Here is a 23,228-nt window from a genome sequence, read left to right on the forward strand (position 1 = left end):
TCTTTCCAAGACCACTTAGGTAGTGCCCTTGTGGGCCCCAGGCCCAAACTGCTCAGCCCAGTTGCCTCAGGGGCCTCTGTCTGAATGTCTGGCCCCCGTGTCCAGATGTGGACTTCCTAAAACTTACCTTTGGGCTGCAGCCTCAGTCCTGGGTCTATCTCCAGCTTATCTGCCACCCACCCCTAAAGATAAACCAATTCTGTGAGCCGGAGACCATCTCCTGTCACCCTTGGGCTTCCTCAGCTGTTCTCAGATGACTTTCTCAACAAGAGTCCAAGGTTACAGGACACTCCTCTCTGAGACAGTGCTGACACCTGTCACCCAGAGAGTGACAGGGACTGATAGTCCCAGCACCTGCCATGAGTCGTTCAGAGTCCACTAAGAGCCACAAAGACAAGAATAATTATTTACAGTGTTAATGGAAGGAAAAGGAGGTGGGGCAAATGGGAACGGAATTAACCCTGATAGAGGAGGGCCCTGCCTGTAATTCCCGGGCAAAGGGAAAGTTCTTGCAACACACGTGATGGTTGGAGACTTCCCACCTTTGAGATGAATTAGTCACCGGTGGGGCCCAGCTGCTGGCAATGTGATAGCTCCCTTACAACGATCCTCAAAAGAGAGTCAACAAGGGTCCCAAGAGCCTGTGGCTTAAATATACTTTATTTTCTTGGGCTCCAAAATCACTGCAGATGGGACTGCAGCCATGAAATTAAAAGACACTTGCTCCTTGGAAGAAAAACTATGACCAACATAGACAGCATATTAAAAAGCAGAGACATTACTTTGCCGACAAAGGTCCGTCTAGTCAAAGCTATGGTTTTTCCAGTGGTCATGTATAGATGAGAGTTGGACTATAAGGAAAGCTGAGTACCAAAGAACTGATGCTTTTGAACTGTGGTGTTGGAGAAGACTCTTGAGAGTCCCTTGGACTGCAAGGAGATCAAACTAGTCAATCCTAAAGGAAATCAGTCCTGAATATTCATTGGAAAGACTGATGCTGAAGGTGAAGTTCCAATACTTTGGCCACCTGATATGAAGATCTGACTCACTGGAAAAGACCCTGGTGCTTGGAAAGACTGAAGGCAGGAGGAGAAGGGGACGACAGAGGATGCAATGGTTGGAAGGCATCACCAACTCGATGGCCATGAGTTTGAGCAAGTTCCGGGAGTTGGTGAAGGACAAAGAAGCCTGGCGTGCTGCAGTCCATGGGGCTGCAAAGACATGACTGAGCCAGGGGACCTCAGTGAAAGAGTAGCCATCTAATTTGTAATCAAATGCTCTGTCGCTGAGCTGTACCCCTACAGCAGCAACCTAACTTGGAAACATGGAGAAATTTTTTAATGTATTCCCTTTTTTAATTTTTATTTTTATTACTATTTATTTATTTATTATCGGCTGCTCTGGGTCTTTGTTGCTGCACATGGGCTTTTCCCAGGAATGCCAAGTGGGAGCTACTCTCTGGTTGCAGTGCGCGAGCTTCTCACTGCGGTGGCTTCTCTTGTTGCGGAGTGTGGGCTCTAGAGCACCAGTTTCAGTAATTGTGGTGCACGGGCTTAGTTACTCCACGGCTTGTGGGATCTTCCTGGACCAGGGATTGAACCCATGTGCCCTTGCATTGGCAGGCTGATTTCTAACATCTGGACCACCAGGAAGGTCCTGGAAATACTGACTTTTGTTCTGGCCCCATGACAGAGGCCCACTGGAGGGTGGGCAAAAAGCATGGACAGTCTTGAATCGGGTTCTGTCTCTGCTCACACAGGCTGTGTGACCCTGGGCAAGTGCCTTCACTGCTCTGAACCTGTATCACAGGCTTGGTGTGGAGAGTTGGGCACACCCGGCTCAGATTACACACACAGTGGACGCTGTTCCCCTTCAGGAGGCTCTGCCCAGCTCCCCTTGTGGCTCCTCCAGAGCCGCAGGCCAGAGAAGAGGCCTCCTCCAAGGGCGAGACAAAACCAGGGATTGTCCTGAGTCTCTGAAACCCTTTGTTTATCCCTGTGCTTCCTGACTTTTCCTCATCTTGCCCCGAGCAGGTGGCAAGGTTGGCCAGTGGGAGTGGCGTGTATGTGCTAAGTTGCTTCAGTCCTGTCCAATTCTTTGCGATCCCGTGGACTGTAGCCCACCAGGCTCCTCTGTCCATGGGATTCTGCAGGTAAGAATACTGGAGTGGGTTGCCATGCCTTCCTCTAGGGGATCTTCCAGACCCAAGAATCCAATGGGAGTGGAGAGGCCATAAATAGCCTGAATAGGGGCTGGGGGTGGGGACGGGCCGCCTGTTTTGTCTCACTGTAGCTTACCACCCAGCCTGGCCCTGGAGTTCTTTGACCCGGACCCACACACAACTTTCTGCCCACCTTGCAGAGGGCACTAGGGGCAGGGTGGGGGAGCGGGGTGTCTCTCACATGGACCTCAGTGGCTCTAGGAGTATCTCATTGGCATCGCTGCCCAGGCCATGCTGCTGTGCACCCCAGAAATGGGGTCACCAGTTCTCAGCATGCACCCTGGAAACGGGGTCACCAGCTCTCAGTCCTTCCCCCACACACCCACCTTCTGACCACTCAGAACCTTCCTTTCTTTTCCTACTTATTTTTTTAAAAACCTTTTTATTTTGTATTGGAGTATACCTGTTTAACAATGTGATAGTTTTGGGTGCACGACAAAGGGACTCAGCCATGCATACACATGTATCCATTCTCCCGCAGACAGAACCTGCTTTCTTTCACTGCTCTGCCCAGGCTGTTTGCTTCCTGAAACCATCTCCCTGAGACACGCTGCCTTCTTGTCCTGGCACACAAATCATTACCCTGGAATAATCAAAATCAGCAGGAACATGGATTGAGCTTCTACTCTGAGCTGTTTGGTATGGAGAGGTGGGAGGGTAGCCAGAGACGGAGGCTCTGGGTAGATGTATCCACACTCTGTTCTCCAGGCCTGGGCTCACTCTTGACGCTGAGTAGGGTTATTCCTCTGTCACCTTGGAGACTCCACCTTCAAGTCTGTCACTGAGGCATCACCTTCTCCAGAGCCTTGGCTCAGTACTCCTACTATTTGCTTTTACCTGGAACTGCCTTACTGGTTTGGATCTCCCCAGGGCACTCCAAAAGCATGTCTGAATTCTGCCTGGCTCTGTGTCCTGGGGCCTCAGTTGCCCCACCTGTAAAATGGAATTTATGGTGAGGTTGTACAGAGGAAATGAAACAGGAAACTAACAGCTTGTACTAAATGCTGAAAAAATGTAAATACTATTTACAAAAGTAAACTATTACTATTACCAGAAGCATTTTAAAAATTTTAAATTACTATTTAATATTTAAATATTTAATATTACTATTACCAGAAACATTTAAAAAATATTTATTTGACTGTGCCAGAGATCTTAGTTGTGGCATGGGGGATTTTTAATCTTTACTGTGGCACTCGGGATCTTCTGTTTTGTTTGTAAGAATTTTTTTTTAAGATTTTATTTATTTATTTAATTTTTTGGACTGTGGTGGGTCTTCATTGCTGCACTTGGGCTTTCTCTAGTTGTGGAGAGCAGGGGTTAGTCTTCATTGAGGTGCACGGGCTTCTCATTGCGGTGGCTTCTCTTGTTGCAGAGCGTGGGCTCTAGGCATGCGGCCTCAGTAGTTGTGGCTTGCAGGTTCTAGAATGCTGGCTCCATAGTTGTGGCACCTGGGCTGTTTCTCCAAAGCATGTAAGATCTTCCAGGACCAGGGATCGCCTGCACTGCAAGGCGGATTCTTAACCACTGGACCACCAGGGAAGCCGCACTCAGATCTTTACTTGTGGCACACAAACTCTTAGTTGCAGCATGTGGGATCTAGTTCCCTGACCAGGGATTGAACCAGAGCCCCCTGCAGAGCACAGAGTCTTAGCCACTGGACCATCAGGAAGGTCCCTACCAGCAGCATTTTAATCTCTCTGCATCCTTAACACTTAGTACAAGGCTGAAGATATAATCAGGGCCAAATATGTGTTTGGTGGATGGATGGATAAATGGAGAGATTAAATGTGTTTCCAAAACATGAAAAAATTTTTGAGGGTGTTCCATGGGAGTTTGGGGTGGGGATGGGGGGCCAGGAAGAATCTACAAGAGTGAACCTTTGCTGTATACCTGTGCGTGCGTGAGTGCCTGAGTCACTTCAGACGTGTCCAACTCTTTGCAACGCTATGGACTGTAGCCCACCAGGCTCCTCTGTCCTTGGGATTCTCCAGGCAAGAATACTGGAGTGGGATCCTCCTCCAGGGGATCTTCCCAACCCAGGAATCAAACTGAGTCTCTTGCATCTTCTGCCTTGACAAGCGACTTGTTTACCACTAGCACCACCTAGGAAGCCTGCGCTGTATACCTACCATACAGCAATATGTTAACAAGCCAGCAGCTGCTTCAAAATTCAGTCATTGTGTCAAAAGCACACAGTGAATATGAGATGGTAGTCCAGCGGCTCTGACAGTCTCCTGGATACCTGGAAGGAGAAGGGCTTACTTCAGCCCTTCCTCAGTCCTAGACTGGAAACCCCCAGAGGGCAGGGTGTTTCTGCAGGAAGGGCCACCCCACCACAGGCCCCATATAAACAGCTCAGACAACTCAGTTTTGCATGAGTAGGTGGAGAGAGGAGCTAGGTAGGGCGCTCTGGGTCTTGACATGTGGATGCCGGCTGTGGGGCTTCCCAGACACCCTCCCCTCTCCAGCTCCTCTGGCTGCAGCCCTTCACAGCCTCCACGCACAGAAAGAGTTAACTCTGGGCTTAACCTCTCGAAAGAACCTGAAGCCTTTTATTCCCTGGTCTTGCCCTCCTCCCTTTCTTTGTAAAGTCTTTCTGATCTTTATACTTCCTGCAGGTCTCTCCTCCTTACTCTCACCTCCCGGACTCCAAAAACACTCTGATTGCCAGGGTGGGTCAATGGTTAACACTCCAGCGGCTTTATATAAGCCTGCCCAGCCGCCTGCCTGCTTACACCATCCGTCCTGCAGTTCCCTGGATCCAGAGGGTGACCAGGCAGCCCTCGTGGGCCCACACCATGGCCACCTGCTGGCAGGGCCTGTGGGCCTATCGCTTCTACCTGATCGTATTCTTCCTACCCATTTTCCTGCTGCCTCTGCCCATCCTCGTCCCGACCAAGGTAAGGACTTGGGATTCTGGGCACAGGGAAGCTCCAGAGGAGCAGGGGAGGGACCATGTGTCCCAGGGTGGGGCATTTTTAGGACCAGCAAAGCCCACTCATCCCTGTTAGCGTGGAGCTGAGGCTATCTCCTCCTGGTCCTGCTGAGTCTTAGGGGTTAAGAGGTCAAAAGCGGCTTTTGCAGGGTATCCAGTAGTGGGAGCTCAATGTGAATTGCTTAGGTCCACTTGACATCTACTGCCTTAGGAGGCAGAAAACCAGCTCCATAAAGGAGGTGCAGGTAGAAGCCGATGGGGTTGATCAGGAGAGTATGAGCTGGTCTAGCAGCTGGAGAGTGAAAGAAGGGGATTAGAAGAAAACCAGCCTTGGGCAGTTTGTGAAATTTTAAGAGTACAAACAGAGAGTGAAGGTGCTCACCTGTGATCCCAAGAGCTAAGTCGCCTGCGGAGGAGGGGTGGAAAGAATTAATCGTACATGCCAATCCTGCCAGTGGGCGCTACAGATGCACACCTCGGATGGCGGGGGAAATGTTACCGCTTCCTGCCCACCCCACGCAAACAGCAGGACTCATAACTTGGGCTTTCATTTATTAGAGGCCCCCGCTGCACGCCCTGTACCACACATCCAGTAACCCTCTCCCCAATCTTATGAAGCAGGTTCTGACTCCCATTTTGGAAAGTGGTCACCCAAAATCCCAGGGCAGATCCTGGGGATCATCTAGTAAGTAAAAGAAGACAAAATTATGAATCTAAAACTAATACAGGACTTTGGGAAGGATACTTAGAGGTGGAGGTGGCCTTGAAGTACAAGTTTCACAGGAAATCTGTCTCTGGCAAGTCACATAGACAGTGGCAGAGCTGGTGGTGTGGGCTGGCTACAAAGCCTGTGCTGTCTGCCTCCGGAAGGCTGAGACCGATCCTGGCTCTGAACTTGGCCCCAGCCCACACCCACTGCCCCGCCACCCGCCAGCTGCTCAATGAGCCAATTGCTCAGAGAGGGAAACTGAGGCAGGCTTTTTATTCAACGTGTTCCAAAAGGATAAGGAACAGGGAGGTAGTGGCACAGCTCCTGGTCAGTGACAAGGCCCCGCTGACCTTTGAGATGACCCTCATCTCAGGCCAAAGCCAGTGGCATCTCTATGATAAGGACCCATTAGATTGGCTTCCAAACAGGCTGAGTTAACCAAGTGTGTTAACCCCAGAAGGAAGGCTGGACAGGAACCGTGATTCCCATGTTACTCCCCAGGAAAGTACAGCCCAGAAAGATTTGGTAACCTGCCCACCGTCACTCAGGAAAGCCCGAGTCAGTATAAGAAGCCAGGCTTCCTGGTGAGGGTGGGATGTGTCAGGAGGCCCTGTCTTCCCTGGGCTGTACCCCACCTGTCGCCTGCACCCCACCTACCGCCTGCTTCCTGCCTACAGACATTGCCTCCCCTATCCTGACTCAGATGAACTGCCCTGTGTCCTAACTGCGAGGCCAGCCCCTCCACTGGGGCCCTGGCTACCAGTCCCTCTCAAGGACTTTGCTCCTGTAATTATCCTCTCCTCTCCTGCATCATCAACTTTTCCGTCTTTGCCTGATCTCTCCCATCAGCATACAAACAAGCCTTAATACTGCTGCTAAGTCACTTCAGTCGTGTCCGACTCTGTGTGACCCCATAGATGGCAGCCCACTAGGCCCCGCCGTCCCTGGGATTCTCCAGGCAAGAACACTGGAGTGGGTTGCCATTTCCTCCTCCAATGCATGAAAGTGAAAAGTGAAAGTGAAGTCGCTCAGTCGTGTCCGACTCTCAGCGACCCCATGGACTGCAGCCTACCAGGCTCCTCCGTCCATGGGGTTTTCCAGGCAAGAGGACTGGAGTGGGGTGCCATTGCCTTCTCCAAGCCTTAGTACGAATCTCATTAAAAAACAGTCTCCTTTAATCCTACAGTCCCCGCACGCATGCCCACTTTCTCTGTTCTTCCTCACAACAGAAAGTCTCTGAGACTGTCTACATTGCCCCTCTCTCCTCAGACAGCTCCGCTCCCGAAGGCTCTACCTACCTAGAGGGCTCTCGTCGCGTGCCCGTCAGCATCCATGTCACGGAACCCTTGGTCCCCGCTCACCTTCCTCAACCACTCAGCAGCATGTGTCACAGCCAGTCCCCTCCTCTTTGCTGCGCTGTCTTCTTTTGGCTTCTCCTGGGTTGCCTCTTCCCTTGACTACTTTTCCTGCTCCTTCTCTCTATCGTCACTCCTGCCCTAGTGACCTGTTTTCTCCTGCCTTTGAAAGCACCTCTAGACTGATGATTCCCCAGTTGGTAACTCCAGCTCTAAATTCCAAACTTGAATTACCCAACTAACACAGGATACCTCCCCCCGCCGAACCCTTCCTTTTTACGCAAAATGCCTTTGGCCTACTCAAAACACAATCCTGATCCCTCATCTCTCTCCGCTGATTCTCTTTTTGATCTTACGTATCAAGAGAAGGCTCAACGTCTGCCTCAGAGCCATTCCTGGTGCCTGTCTTTCCTTCACTTCCGCAAGCACCAGCAGGTCCTGTTGACTAAATTTCCCCAAAATATACTGAATGGAGTCACTTTCCACTGCCTCCTCTCTGGTCCAGGCCACCAGAGTTTCTCTCCCATCCCTACCCGTCCCCAGACCATTCTCTCTCTCTCTCTTTTTTTCTAGTTGAAGCATATTTGATTTGGGGCTTCTCAGGTGGCTCTGTGGTAAAGAATCTGCCTGCCAAGCAGGAAACACAGGTTCAACCCTGGGTTGGGAAGATCCCCTGGAGAAGGAAATGTCAGCCCACGCCAGTATTCTTGCCTGGGAAATCCCCTGCACAGAGGAGCCAGGCGGGCTAAAGCTCAGGGGGTCACAAAAGAGTTGGACAGGACTTAGCAACTAAGCAGCAACAATAGTTGATTTACAATACTGTGTTAATTTCTGCTGTACAGCAAAGTGATTCAATTGTACATATATATTTTTTTCATATTCTTTTCCATTATTATTTATCACAGGATATTGAATATAGCTGCAGGTGCTATACAGTGGGACATTATTGTTTATCCATTCTCTATATAATACTTTTTGCATCTGCTAATCCCAAACTCTCAATCCACTTCTCCCCCACCTCCACCCCCACTTGGCAACCACAAGTCTGTTTTCTATGTCCCCAGATCGTTCTTCACCCAAATGCCAGGATGGTCTTTTCCAAACATAAGCTCATGTCACTACCCTGCTTAAAACCCCATATAGGTTTCCTGTCAAACCTAAAATCCAAGCTGTCAGGGAGGCCACAAGTCCCCAGGGCTCCACTCCTGCAGACCCTTCCTCTCCTTCCCTGTATCCTTGTTCTTATTTGCCCTTCTCCAGCCTGGCTTCCCAGGTGGCGCTAGTGGTAGAGAACCTGCCTGCCAATGCAGGAGACATAAAATACACAGGTTTGATCCCTGGGCGGGGAAGATCCCCAGGAGTAGGAAATGGCAACCCATGCCAATATTCTTGCCTGGCGAATCCCATGTACAGGGGAGCCTGGCGGGATCACAAAGAGTCAGGAACGACTAAAGCGACTTAGCACTGCAGCCTCCCTAGCTTTCTCTCTGCTCCTCAAATTGCTCATCTTCCTGCCTAGAATATTCTTCTCCCAGAGGCTTCCTTCTTTAGGTGTCCATTGAAATCCACCTGGAAAAAAACTTCTCTGAGCAGTCCCAATCATTCATTTTTATAAAAAACCTGTTATTTAAAGGGCTTTCAGTCTCTGAAATGATGTGTTCCCATTTATTCTCTGATCCCCCTACTTTAGAATGTAACCTCCATGAAGGCAGGGACTTTGCCTTTTTCCATGCAGAATCCTCAGCACCTGGCACATAGTAGGTGCTCAACAAATACTTGTCAAATGACTGAGTGAACAAGTGAATGTGGGTAGAGACGGCCCTGTCCTCAATTCCTGTTGAGTCCCTGCTCTCTGCAGTGAATTCCAAGCTTACCTCCACACCCCTGGCCCCTGAAGTGGGTAGGAGGAGGCCCAGAAAAAACTCAGCTCACACCTGTGTCCATATAATACTCGCTGACATTTCTTGAGTATTTTTTATGTGCTGGTCATTATGCCAAGCACTTCAAAGCACTAACCCACTTATTTCTCACAATCATCTCTGAGTTACTATGAGGTTACTACTTCCATCTCCATTTTACAGACATGTAAATCCTGAGTGGTAAAGGAATTTTCTGCAAGTCCCAGCTAGAAAAAGGCAAAGTCTGGACTGGAATCTGGCCTTGGCCGAGGCTATCTAGGGATGCAGGGTGATCCCCTGTCGTGTCACCTCTTGAGCTGTCTGCCTCGTGTTTACCCAGCCATCAATCCTTCCTTCCACTGTCATTCAGTCTAGAATGTCTGTGGAGTCCTTGCTCTGTGCTAGGGGTTGCTGAAAAGGAACACAGATGTTCTGTCTTCAAGTCGCTTTCAGTCTAGAGGACCATGTGTTCCTGCCACCCAGACGATAGCCAGAAGCCTGCAGGAGCTCAGAGGAGGGAGAAAATCCTTCCAACTGAGGAAAGGGAGGATCTGAGTTGGGCCTTGAAGGCGGAGTGAGATTTCAACAGTGAGAAGCATTAGTGGAGGGCAGGCCAGGTGACGAGAATGCTAGGAGCAAAGGCTGGAAATAGTGTGTTTGAAGAATTGGTAACAGAATCCTAGAAATTCCCATCACCCACTGGCTGGAGGGTTCCTAGTGGTTGGGGGACAGTGGGGTCTGAGATCTCAGTGCTCCCCCAACCCCGCAACCAGATGCCTAAGAATGATGTGCTGGAAACCTTACATCTATTCATTCATTCATCAGGAAAAGTATCACATGACAGTTACTGTTTAGGGGCAGTGGGATGGAAAGTAAGATTCAGGGAACTTGCGATCTTGGGGGTAGGGGTGGGGTAGGAAGACACACAGAAAACACATACTGGCCACACAATGCAAGGCATGCAGCAGGCTGTGACTATGGCTTGGGGAGGAGCTGCTCTAGACAGGGTGACCAGAGAAGGCCTACTGGGGTGCTGACATTTACCTTAGGACCTGACTGGCGAGTACGAGCCAGCCAAGCCCAGCTCTGGGCCAAGAGCTGTCTAGGCAGAACCCACAGTGCAAAGGCCCAAGGCCAGGGGTGAGCCTGGCAAGGAAATAAGGCCAGCACAGCAGGGAGACCTGAGTGAGCAGATGACCTTAGAGAACTGGGGAGAGGTCAGCCAAGCTCAGCCCTGCAAGGTCCAGGGCAGGAGTGAGGATTTTATGCTGAGGGTCAGGAGGGATAAATACTTGCTTAGAGGTCAAAAAGGCAGTAAGTAAGAGTGGCTGTTTTTCAGTCCCTCAGTTGTGTTAAACTCTGCAGCCCCATGGACTGCAGCATGCCAGGCTTCCCTGTCCTTTACTATCTCCTAGAGTTTTCTCAGACTCATGTCCATTGAGTCAATGATGCCATCCAACCAAATTAGAGCTGAAAATGCAAATATCTCCCAGGATCCAACAGAAGCACTCGTGAAAACCGTCTCCCTGTGGTACCGTGTTTGCCAGGACAGAGCTTAGCTGAAATCCAGACTGTATTTACAGCAAGAATAGAGGGCAGGATTTCTTGCTTTGCAGTTTCGTTTGCTTATTTTTGTTGTTGTTGTTGTTTTGGGCCACACTGCTCGGCATGTGGAACTTCCAGAACCAGGGATGGAACCTGCACCCTCTGCAGTGAAAGCATGGAGTCTTAACCCCTGGACCAACAGGGAAGTCCTTTTGGTTTTTTCGTTTTTAGGATCTCTTACTCTTAGGATACAAGAGTAGTAGGTATGTGTAAGCATGTGCACTTTAAGTGCTGTGTGACTAAAATACCCTTGCACGGGTGCTAAGTCACTTCAGTCATATCCAACTCTTTGTGACCCTATGAACTTTTGCCCGCCAGGCTCCTCTGTCTATGGGATTCTCCAGGCTAGAATACTGGAGTGGGTTGCCATGCCCTCCTCCAAGGGATCCACATTTCCTGAGGCTCCTGCATTGCAAGGTGGATTCTTTACCACGGAGCCACTGAGGAAGCCCAAAATACCCTCACTGCCAGCTATTCCTGAACCCCAAAGATGGGCCAGTATGGTGGGCCTGAAAACTGCAAAGCATTTGGACCTCGGTTCTGGGACCTGCCTCTATCTTTTGAGACTTCCTGGACTTGGTTGAGATGGCAGAGCCCAGGAACAAATCAGGGGTTTTTGGAGCCAGATAGATGTGGGTCCAAATCCACTTGGTAGCATGAGCAGCCATGTAACTTTACCAAGCCTCTCACCTCTAAGAGGCCGCTGTCCCAACTAAACGAGATGACCTGTGTGGGTAGACTGCCTGGCACCCAGGGCTCGGTAAACATCCTGTCCCTTCTGCTCCTTGGCTGAATTCCACTCCCCTAGGAAACACAAAAGGGGCCCCCTAGGTGGCTCAGAGATAAAGAATCCACCTGCCAAGCAGGAAATGTGGGTTTGATCCCTGGGTCAGGAAGATCCCCTGGAGAAGGAAATGACAACCCACTCCAGTATTCTTGCCTGGAGAATCCCATAGACAGAGGAGCCTGGTGAGTTTACAGTCCATGGTGTCGCAAAGAGTACAACTTAGTGACTAAGCAACAAGAAAACACAACACAGCGTTTCGGGCACTGTGTGGATACCTGACTTACGCCGATAGATGACTTCTTCTATTCATGAAGACTTTGGTGTTCCCACCAGTGAAACAGGAAGGCAAGGCGCGTCCCCTAGGGCAGTGAAGTGTGGTCCCTGATCAGCACTGGACTATGCGGAGTCAGGTTTGTGACCTCTGAAGGTCATGAGAGTAGGAGCCAACCTCCAAAGCCAGGGCGATTCCTAGGGAAGAGATAGAAGGTTCCCCAATTTGAAATTTGCCCCCAGATTACCAAATCGTGTCCTCACTTCCAGCACCTGCTAAATGAAGGTCAGGCATGGGAAAACCAGAGAGACTTTAGCAGAACAGTTTCCTGAACAGAATCCAACAGCGCTGCCCAGGGCTGTTGTGGGGATCAGATGCACGGAGGAGTGTGGGAACGCTTCGCTTCTCTTCATCTCTTACCTGCTGGTTTGCTCTTGAGTGGACACAAGCGGATCTGGCCCTGGCCCAAACTCTGATGTCAGGACTCTTCCCCCCACTTTTGTTGTCTCTGACACCCAGACCCATTGTTCTTCCCTTTGGCCTCTTAAAGCAGAAGATGATGCAACAAAGGCATTCACATGAAGGCACAGAAATAAACAAAGATCAGCCAAATGAGATCAGGCAGAGGAGAGAAGGTAGTCAGCCTCCATTGCCTGCTTTTGGCAGAGCCTCAAAGGCAAGGGGCGGGGATGCTTTAGAGTGGAGAGAGGTAAGGCTTCAGGTGTGCCCTGACTGGAGGGTGCTGTTAGGGGGACATTGCAGGAAGGCTAACTGGAAGCAGGGCGTCCTCTCTGATTGTTTGGAAATCAAATATGGCTTTCACTGGTTGGTCCTGAGTTGGAAGTGGTGGTAGCAAGTGGCGGGCGTAGGGGCAGCCTGCAAAATTAAAGAGACTGGCAAGTCATTGAGCAAATCCTGCCTTGTGGGGGCCAGTTGCTATGGAGATTGTGGTTTGGCCACAGGACTGTGGCTACAGAGACTGAAGGACTTATGTTTGCCTAAGGACTGTCCACGGTTGCCTCTTATGTTTAGTCTCTGAAAAGTTTTAGGCATTTGGATGGGCCTAATATTCCTGGAATATCACACACACACACACACACACACACACCACTCTGATCCTCCTTCCCCAAGTCCTGCCACATGGCTCCTCTCCTCAGGGTCATTGTGTCTCTAGACCCCCAGGAAAGGCACCTAGAGTTTTCCCCTCCCACCTAGCCCAGCAGCCATCACCCAGACCCTCTGCCTTCCACCTCCTGCTATCTCTGAAGTCTGTCCTCCCTGTCCATCTACGCTGCCATGACCTTCTCTGTGCCCCTGTCATCTCCCCACTGGACAGCCCAGCCTGGCCACCTGTCAACTCCCAGCTTCCATGGCTGCTGATCCATCTGCCACACTGTTGCAGGTGTAAGCCCCCTATTTTTATCTTGAGGCGATTGATTTATTTAATTAGGTGATACGTGCACATTGTACAAAGTCCAAAAGCATGAAAGAATTAAGCATTTTCTTCTGTGATGAATGTAGACATCAAGCCACCATAGGATGAACAATATTTTTGAGTTTGCCACCCACAGGAATCACAGATATTTTCAAATCGTATGAGAGCTATTGCCAGGACCTTGACATACTGTTGACGTTCATCATGACTTTGAAATTACAGTAGCCACTAGCCAGTGAAGAGCTTACTAGTTAAGCGTCACATTATGTTACTATCTTGCCCATTTTTCATATTTTAATAACTGTATTTCAATATAAGTGGTTTCTTTTGTGATCCTGTGCATTTTATTTAATGTATTTAAAAACATTATTCTAAGAAGGAGCTGGAAGGCTTCATCAGGCTGCCGAGGGGATCCTGGTACAAAAACAGGGTAAGAATTCTCGAATTAGAGATTTTCCTATGTGTATACAAATACTTACAGACATTTAAAAAAAATCACATATGCAGCCTCCATGTGATCTTTTAATAGACACACCGACCTGACCACGTCACTCTCTCTGTTTACAGTCCTCCAAGGATCTCCCCCTCTTACCTTTGTCTTCCAGATAAAGTCCTATATTCCTCTCAGGGCAAATGAGACTCTTCCTGAGCATTTGATCCCTTCCCCCACAAGAATGTATGTGATCATTTGTGCCTCGTTCTGTTCCTCTGTGCCCACTCCCTCATGCTGACACTTTTCCCCCACCCACCAAACTCCTATTTATCCCTCAGCACCCACTCAGTTTGCTCTCTCTGGAAGCCTTCCTCAGCCCAGACAGAAGGAGGCTCAGAGAAGGGGCCCCTTCTCTGGGACCCCACTCTTTGGTCTCCCCTTTGCAGTGGTGCTGGCTGCCACCCAGGACCTCGCCTCTCTCCCTAGACCCAGTAGTGCTCCCTGCCCACAGCATCCCTACTTGCCAGGGGCAGAGGAGCAGTGGGAGTAGCCTGCCCTTGGGTTAACCTTCAATCCCCAGGAGGAATAAGATGTAACATCTTTGAGATTGTGGACATTTTTGCCCTAGGCTTCTCTGTGCCAGTAATGGGTAAAGGCCATGATGCCCTCAGGTCCCCACCCTGTCCACACCCAGGGTCCAGAGTCTGCCCTAGATTCCCTGGCACCAGCATCTTTATTTATACCTCATGCATCCACCCTGGTTCCCCAGCAGCCCAGGAGCATGTTTCTCTGCCAAGTTTAACCCAGGCCACCTGCTCACTGTCATCCACAGTTCTTTACAGCTGAAACCTACATGGTCAAATCCTACATCCTCATAATAACCCAGCAAAGTGGGTGTTTCTCTTATCTCTATTGGTAGATAAGGACACTTCATAAAAGAGAGCAATGTGTATACAGTTGGAAATGTTCAATATTTCTTATTTAAAAAAAAAAAAACCCAAAGCTGAGAGATGTTAAATAGCTTGCCCAAGGACATGCAGCCGTAAAGCTGGGCCTGGGCACTCAGGTTTTCTGACCTCTGACTTTTGTTTCCTATCACAAAAGAAGCAAGCTGCCAGCCGTGGAGTTTGGAAGCCATCTGAGCATTTATCTCATCTGCTCGCTGTTGGTTTTGCCAGGCAGGCAATCCGCCATGACTATGAACCAGCCCACGTAGGGCACTCAGACTCCCTGAGCGCTGGAGCCAGGCCTGAATTATGTCTGTGCCCCAGTGCCTGATATTCATCCACTCATTCATCCAGTGGCAACTCCATCGAGGTGCTAGACACCCTGCTGGTGTGAGCACAAACAGATCCAGACCCTGCTCCCTAGAGAGTACGGTCTGATGGCAAAGATGGATATTCATCATAAGAAATTTGTGAGAGCAAATGTTTAAGTACAGATTGTAATGAGTGCTATGCAGAAGAGGTAGGGGGACTAAGGGTGTAAAAAAAAAAAAAGAGAGAATATATACCTGAAACGTGTGGAGCTGAGCAGTGCAGCAGGTTGAGGAGTAAGACAGTTGGGTCCCATGCCATAGGCCACCATCTGAGCTTGGCCAGCCCACGGTGTATAGAGATGGCAGCAAGGCAGAGGGTATAAGGTGGCCTGGGAGGCCAAGTCTGACTCCCAATTGCCCACTTTTGCTTTCTTCTCATTGCACTGGGTCTTTGTTGTGGCACACAGCCTTTCTCTAGTTTGGGAGCACAGGCTCTAGAGCTCATGGGCTCCGTAGTTGCGGTGCGCAGGCTGGGTTGCCCCACAGCATGTGAGATCTTAGCTCCCCAACGAGGGATGGAACCCACGTCCCCTGCTTTGGGAGGTGAATTCTCAACCATTGGACCATCAGGGAAGTCCCCCGACTTCTCACTTCTAAAGCAGGGGAATGCAGACCTTGGAATCAGACACATTGAGGGACCAAAGAGAAAGGATCCCCTGGGTTCTGTTCTCATTTCTGAGCCAGGAATGTCACTGACTGCCTGGTGAAGACTCTGGGCCCTTCTCAGAATATTGCTTTGAAATGCACAAAATAAAATGTATGGGATGGAGAAGGAAACCAATCATTTTGGAACACGGTTATAAAAGTATAAAAAAATTAATTGCAGTTCAGAAATATAAGTGTTTCCTTATTAAAGCATTAAATAAGATCCGGTGTTGATATAATTACTACCACAATTTCAAGATAGAGATGGATGTAAACAATATTTTGAGATGCATTTTTGAGATCATTGTAGCCACTGATCTCTACAGGTCCCTAACAACTGACAATCACAATCAAATATCGTTGACTAAATGGTCATTAGTACCATCAACAGTTGTCTGGTTTGGGGAATTCCCCGGCTGTCCAGTGGTTAGGACTCAGTGCGCTTTCACCACTACGGGCCCCGGGTCAGTCCCTGGTTGGGGAGCTAAGATCCTTCAAGCCTAGAGGCACGGCCATTAAAAAAAACCAGCTCTACAGTTGTGTTGCCTGTGTTCATAACCTTAGTTAGATGTTAGCTAAAAGATGAAATAGTTTTCCCACCCAGCTTCATGGACCCTTGGCATTCCACGCCCAAGTTAAGAGCCCCATGATCCAGGAAGAGCAGGTCAGTGAGTTATGCTACAGCTGGACTGACTGCCTGGGAGGGCGGGATGGGAACACAGGCCCAGAGCCACCAGGGCCAGGGAAGACTGCCAAATGGAACTCTGAACCCGGTTTTGACCCAGAGACACACAGATACGGAGAGGGATGCAGGAAAGTTGTAAAGTACAGAAGCCATAGATTCGACACACTGGTACTCACAGCTCCCTTTGGAGGGTGCAAATGGAGACCTGGAATTGAAGCAATTTGCCCAGAGCCAGGCAAGGGGAAGTGGCAGGCCCCAGTGAAAATGGTTCTGTTTCGATCCTGGGCTCTAACTCACGCCCATTCACCCTGCTAGCCACAGCAAGCTCAAGACTGAAGGACACCCCCTACCTGCAAGGCGTCAAGCTCAAGGCAGAAGGCAAAACCCTGGGGCTCAAGAACCAGACAGTCTGGATTCTTCACTGATTTGTGTGACTTTGAAATATTTAATTTACTGGCACCTTTATTTCTTCATCTGTGAAAGGAGAACAATGCTATGCTATGCTATGCTAAGTCACTTCAGTCATGTCCAACTCTGTGTGACCCCATAGACGGCAGCCACCAGGCTCCCCCGTCCCTGGGATTCTCCAGGCAAGAACACTGGAGTGGGTTGCCATTTCCTTCTCCAATGCATGAAAGTGAAAAGTGAAAGGGAAGTCGCTCAGTCGTGTCCAACTCTTAGCGACCCCATGGACTGCAGCCTACCAGGCTCCTCCATCCATGGGATTTTCCAGGCAAGAGTACTGGAGTGGGGTGCCATTGCCTTCTCTGAAGGAGAACAATAGTCATTTCTAAATCACAGAGCAACTAAATGTGAAATTGGAACAACCTGAAGCGTGGAGAGCACGATGTCCATGGAGGAGACCTCAACGATAGCTATGCTGTTGTTTTTTACAAAGCTATCTTCTTGAATCAGCGGAATTATCCACCCCAGCTCCCCTCCTCGTCTCTGGCCAAAGAATTCTAGGGGGTGGGGGCCACACTAGGGTCCAGAGGAGCTGGCCTGCCCGTAGTCTGCGGGGGAGGATGGGTAACAGGCCATGACATCAGTGTAACTGAGAAAATGGTTGAAGAAACAGCGATTTCAGCAGAATCTACCTCCAGCTAGGGGAGGAAGAGGTGTAAGTCTCTGCTCAAGGATCAAGGCATTCCCCACCCACTGTGCCAATGAGTTTATGTCCGGGGGAGAAAGGTGGTGGACGTTTCATGGACAAAAAAGTGAGCCTGGCATCAGAGATACTTAGTGTGCAGGCTATGTGTCACACCACCCCCTGGCCTGCCACTGATATGACTCCACGGGGAGTGCTCTGGGAATTGTGCAATCCTGGATACCTTGCCTAGGTTCCCACCTGGCTCTGCCCCTCCCTGGTTCTGTGACCATGAGCAAGCCACATACCCCCTGGAGGTCCTCTATAACATGAGACCACCACACCCACCCGTGGCTATAACTTGCTGTTGTTCAGTCGCTCAGTCGTGTCTGACTCTGCGACCCCATGGACTGCAGCATGCCAGGCTTCCCTGTCCTTCACTATCTCCTGGAGCTTGCTCAGACTCATGTCCCTTGAGTCAGTGATGCCATCCAACCATCTCATCCTCAGTCACCCCCTTCTCCTCCTGCCTTCTATCTTTTCCAGCATCAGGGTCTTTTCCAATGAGTCGGCTCTTCCCATCAGGTGCCCAAAATATTGGAGCTTCAGCCTCAGCATCAGTCCCTCCAATGAATATTGAGGACTGATTTCTTTAAGGATGGACTGGTTTGATCTGCTTGCAGTCCAAGGGGCTCTCAAGAGTCTTTTCCAACATCACAGTTCAAAAGTGGCTCTAACTACAAACTTGAAAACGCCTAGCTCCTAGAAGTTACTCAGTAAACAGCAGCTTCCTCTCCCTGAGACCTTCCTTCCAACCTCAGGGTACTAAGGGCCTGAGGTATAAGGGGGGAGCCCAGCCCATACCAGGTGGAGAGGGCAAGAGGGGCAGGGCAGCTGAGACAGGTAAGAGAGGAGGGGCCCCCCAGCCGCTTTGTCCGAGCAGGCAGCCCCTTCCTTTGGCAAACAAAGAGTGAGCAGGTGCCCCTGAGAAGGCTTGGATCCAAGTACCCCTCCTGGAGGCTTCCTTCTGGCTAATGATTCCCCTGCCTGCCCTCCCTCCCCTGGCCTGCAGAGAGGCCCCGTAAAGGTGGGTGGGCCCCTGATGTCTTGGTTGGCCGACTTCCTGCTCTAGGTCCCCTACCAGGCCTGAAGTCAGGCCTTCCTAGCTTTGGGAGCTTCCTGAGGGAAAGGGGGGGCCTCTGGTACCCCAAGACTCACAAAGCCATGACTCAGGGTTTACTCCACAATTCTCCGTACAACACAGGGATGGTGGAACTTTTCAGATATTCTATTTTTTTTTTTTAATGTTTATTTACTCATTTGGCTGCTCTGGGTCTTAGTTGCAGCCCACCGGAACTTCATTTGTCGTGTTCGGGGTCTTTATTGTCATGTCCTGATCTTTCAGTTGTGGCCTGTGATCTCTAAGTTGCAGTATGTGAACTCTGGGTTCTGGCATGTGGAATCTAGTTCCTCGACCAGGGATAGCACCTGGGCCCCCTGCACTGGGAACTTGGAGTCTTAGCTACTGGACCATGAGGGAAGCCCCTCACATATGCTAGAAATGTGAATGACACCTCCTGGAGTTGTGCAATGCAGTGGTCATGCCAGGATCACTTGGAAGGAGACTCCTGCCTTTCCCAAAACTTTTCAATGATTAGTGAATCATTCAGAAAAGATTTGGTCTGAAGCCTCCTGGGTTCTGAACTCCGAGGATCCAGATGCTGCAAAACTGACTCTGTTCTCATGGAACTCACCTGCTAGCAGAAGGAACAATTACTATTTAAGCGTCATACAAATAGACGTATTCTTATAGACTCTTGATAAAGGAGGGGAGGTCAGAGCTCCAGGCGGTGCTCCACAATTCCCAGGCCCCGGTTTCATTGAGATGAGCCCCCCATCTCATTTAAGACTCCTCATCCAAGCCCCCTGCAATCCCCAAGGGGATAGGATTATATTCAACAGATGGATTATAATGTCTAGACTCCCCAGGGCTAAATACAAGGTGGTCAGTGCTTTGCTTTCTATTTCCATTTTTAGTTTTTTTTGGAGGGGCACACTGCATGGCACAAAGGATCTTAGTTCCCTAACCAGGGATTGAATCTGTACCCCCTGCAGGGGAAGCACAGATTCTTAACCACTGGACTGCCAAGGAGGTCCCTATCCCCATTTTTAAATGAGAACTTGGGTTTGGGAATCAAGGGCTGTGAGTTTTACAGGGTCTCCCTGCACTGTTGCAAATGGTCTGTTTCCTCTGGGGACAGGAAGTGATGTGATTTTGAGATACAGACCTGCCCCCTCCAATAGCTTGCTATTCCCCTCCTGCCTGCAGGAAGCCTGTTGTGCCTACACCATCATCCTCATGGCGCTGCTCTGGTGCACCGAGGCGCTACCGCTGGCCGTCACTGCCTTCCTCCCCGTCATCATGTTCCCCATGATGGGCATAATGACTGCTTCCACGGTAAGCCTCCCCATTCACAGGAGGACATGCTCCCAAGGATGGAGGGGTCTGCCCTAGGATGGTGATGATGGAAGAAACCTCATCAGAGGCAGAGCGCATGGAAGATGGGTCCCTGCCTCTGCCTGGTAGGTCGGGGAGCACAGAGGGAGGAGTCAGCTAGAAGACCAGGAAGAAGGCATTCTAGAAATGCCAGGGGCACAGTTGGTGTCAAGAGTTAATTCAAAGTGAAAGCAATTAGGCCTAGGCTAGGGAGGGAAAGGGGGCTTGATAGCCAGCCAAAGAGTCTGTCTCCTTCTAATTCGGTGGTTCTGAAACTTGAGCATGCACCATGATCACCTGCAGGGCCAGTTAAACAAAGATTTTGCTGGGCACCACCCCAGAGTTTCTGATTTCATAGATCTGGGGCAGGGTCTAAGCATTTCATTTCTAGCACGTTCCAGGCCAGTGATGATGCTGACCCAGGGACCACAGAGAACCACAACTTTAGATTCTGAAACAGCATTAAATTCTCCCAGTCAGTGGTTTTAAGCATGGAAGGATTCAGGCTGGACGATCTCTCAGTCATTGCTGACGGGAGAACGGGTTAATCAGAAAGAGAGGAAACTGCTTAATATGCAACAATGGGGGATCCAAAGACCATTTCCATTTGGGTCCAAGAGCCCAGGGAACCAATCTTTTTCTGTTGGCAGAAATAGCAGCGTCAGCACCCTGTAAGCCCTGTCCCCACGCAGGTCAGCCTTGAGTACCTGAAAGACACCAACATCCTATTCATTGGGGGGATGATGGTGGCCCTCGCCGTGGAGACCTGGAATCTGCACAAACGCATCGCCCTCCGCGTGCTCCTCATCATCGGGGTGCGGCCCGCCCTGTGAGTCCCCACAGACCAAGACGGGAGGGCCTGGGGTGTGGGCATTCTGGGCCGCCAGCCCCTGCAGGAATCTGGAACACCAGTGTGTGGGTCTGTCCATCGCCAGGCTGATTCTGGGCTTCATGTTGGTTACGGCCTTCTTGTCCATGTGGATCAGCAACACGGCCACCACTGCCATGATGCTGCCCATAGCCCACGCCGTTCTGGAGCAGCTGCACAAGATGCCCACAGACAGGGATGTTGAGGAGGGCAGGCACAACCCTGCCTTTGAACTCCAGGAACAGAAGGAAGAGACCAAGCTTGATGAGAAAGGTGAGGCCAGGCCCTGTCCCAAACCCCTCTTGGGGAGGGTCTGAGATGATGTTCATGATAGGAGGAGTCATCTGAGCACCGATTTTTTTTTTAATTTTTGGCCACACTCCCACGGCATGTGGGACCTTAGTTCTCTGACTGGGGATCGATCCTACACACCCCCCGCCCCTGCTTTGGAGGACAGAGTCTTAACCACTGGACCATCAGGGAAATCCATATCTTGGCAACTTTTGGGACAGAAGAGGGAAGCAAGAAGTTCAGTGACCAGCTTGTCCTGGTGGGCTGAGATTTTTCCTGGTTTTGAAATGAAAAGTCCCACAGGCTGGGAATTCCCTCAGTCCTGGGCAAACCGAGATGCTAGGAGACCCTGGCAGGCCGAGAGCAGGAGCCTGGGTGGGCTGTCAGGGGTCCGGGCTCCACTCTTCCTGTGCAGCTTGGATAATCTTCTTCCCTTCTCTGTGTCTCAGTTTCCCTCTCTTGAGAGGGGTTGGGCCAGGTGGTATCTGAGGGTCACTCCATCCTGAGACCCCAGGGAGTGCCTGTCCTTCCAGACCTGGGGGCAGCCTCGGCCCTCCCCCCAGCCTGGGTCTAGGCTGCTAAGTAACAAGGCACCTCAGAGGCCATGGAGCCCCTGCCATGCTCCCCGAATCTGGCCCTGCACCCACTCCCGACCCCAGCTCTCCCTTGTTCCCAGACAACAAGCAGGATTGCCCTGCTCTACCGACTCCTTCGGAGTCCAAGACACAGCAGAACAAGGAGCAGCTCCGCTTCAGCCAGGGACTGAGCCTGTGTGTGTGCTACTCAGCCAGCATCGGGGGCATCGCCACCCTGACCGGCACCACTCCCAACCTGGTGCTGCAAGGCCAGGTCAACTCGTGAGTGATTGAGGGGGAGAGGGTCTGCATTCTGACTGGGGGACAAAGGGAGCTGGCTTGTCACCAGGCAATGCCACACAGCAGCCCTTATTCCCCTTCAGGATCTTCCCCCGAAATGGCAACGTGGTGAACTTTGCCTCCTGGTTCGGCTTTGCCTTCCCTGCCATGATCATCTTACTGCTGCTTTCCTGGGTGTGGCTACAGATCCTCTTCTTAGGATTCGAGTAAGTGGCAGAAAGGGGAAGAGATGCCCAGGTGCCAGCCCTTACCCGTTGGGAGCGCCCAGCTGGGTACCCAGGTAGCCTTTTGGGAAAGGACATAATCACCATCTCAGTGAGCAAACCTCTCCCTCCCGAGGCCCGTCTATGCCCTTGGTCCCCCAGTGGAGGGAATGATTGGAGAGTATTATCCCATTTATTAGATAAGCAAACTGAGGTTCGGGGCATGGTCCGTAGCTAGACATGTCAGTGCTGGGACTGAAAACCAGATCTTCTGGTGCCCAGGCCAGGTCCCACTCCATAATGACCCACAGCCCTCTCGCAGGTGCTGAAGGAGTGCACGCTACGAGCTTGTCAGTTATAGAAGTGCTGACGCTTGTGCTCCTACTGTGTGCCTGGTCCTGAAAACACTGCAAGCGCTAGGCACAGGCCTTGTCCTTGGAGCTCACCATCTAAGGGGTGATGACAAGGTGGGGGCAGTGACAGACAGAAGCCTAGGTGCTGTGGGAATACAGCCCAGGAGAGCAGAGACTCCAGAAGGCCCCTGGCAGAGGTGACACCTGAACTGAATCTTGCTGAGTTAGAAGTCAGCCAGGTAGAAGATGAAGTAAAGACATTCAGCAGCAGGAATAGCTTGTACAAAGAGGCAAGAAAGAACATGCCGGGTTTGGGGAAACTCCAGTTCTGTGTGGTTGAAACATAAAGAGCAAAAAAAGGAGAATCAGGGGGCTTCCCTGGTGGTCCAGTAGTTAAGAATCTGCCTTCCAATGTAGGGGACACAGGTTCTGTCCCTGGTCAGGGAACTGAGGTCCCACATGCTGCTGGGCAGCCTAGCCACCACAACCAGAAGGAAGCCCACATGCTGCAACTAAGACCGGATGCAGCCAAAAAATACTTTTTTAACCACAAAAGAAAAAACATTAATTGCAAAAGAAAAAATGTAATTGTTTTTAAAAAAGGAGTATCAGGATACACATCTGGAGAAGAAGGCAGGGAGAGATTATGGGGGAATCTTATGTGCCACCTTGTTCTTGAGGCCAAGAGTAGTAAGGAGGTTTTATTCTGACTTCCAGCCCTTGTCACTAGAGCTCCAAGTTGAAAATCACGTGA

The 23,228-nt window shown here is 50.4% G+C and overlaps 1 protein-coding gene across 3 annotated transcripts in view; it reads left to right on the plus strand.

The window, feature by feature from the left end:
- Window positions 1–4,957: 4,957 nt before the first annotated feature.
- SLC13A2 (solute carrier family 13 member 2) overlaps window positions 4,958–23,228 on the plus strand; it is a 29,917-nt gene continuing 11,646 nt past the window's right edge. For all 3 annotated transcript variants that reach the window (XM_059877809.1, XM_059877810.1, NM_001034234.2), the window contains 6 exon segments: window positions 4,958–5,124; window positions 19,717–19,845; window positions 20,577–20,713; window positions 20,820–21,025; window positions 21,720–21,900; window positions 22,002–22,124. In XM_059877809.1, coding sequence (XP_059733792.1) covers window positions 5,023–5,124; window positions 19,717–19,845; window positions 20,577–20,713; window positions 20,820–21,025; window positions 21,720–21,900; window positions 22,002–22,124 — 878 coding nt within the window. In that variant the 5' untranslated portion in view covers window positions 4,958–5,022.

Source organism: Bos taurus, chromosome 19, assembly GCF_002263795.3.
Source record: "Bos taurus isolate L1 Dominette 01449 registration number 42190680 breed Hereford chromosome 19, ARS-UCD2.0, whole genome shotgun sequence".
Classification (NCBI taxonomy): Eukaryota; Metazoa; Chordata; class Mammalia; order Artiodactyla; family Bovidae; genus Bos; species Bos taurus.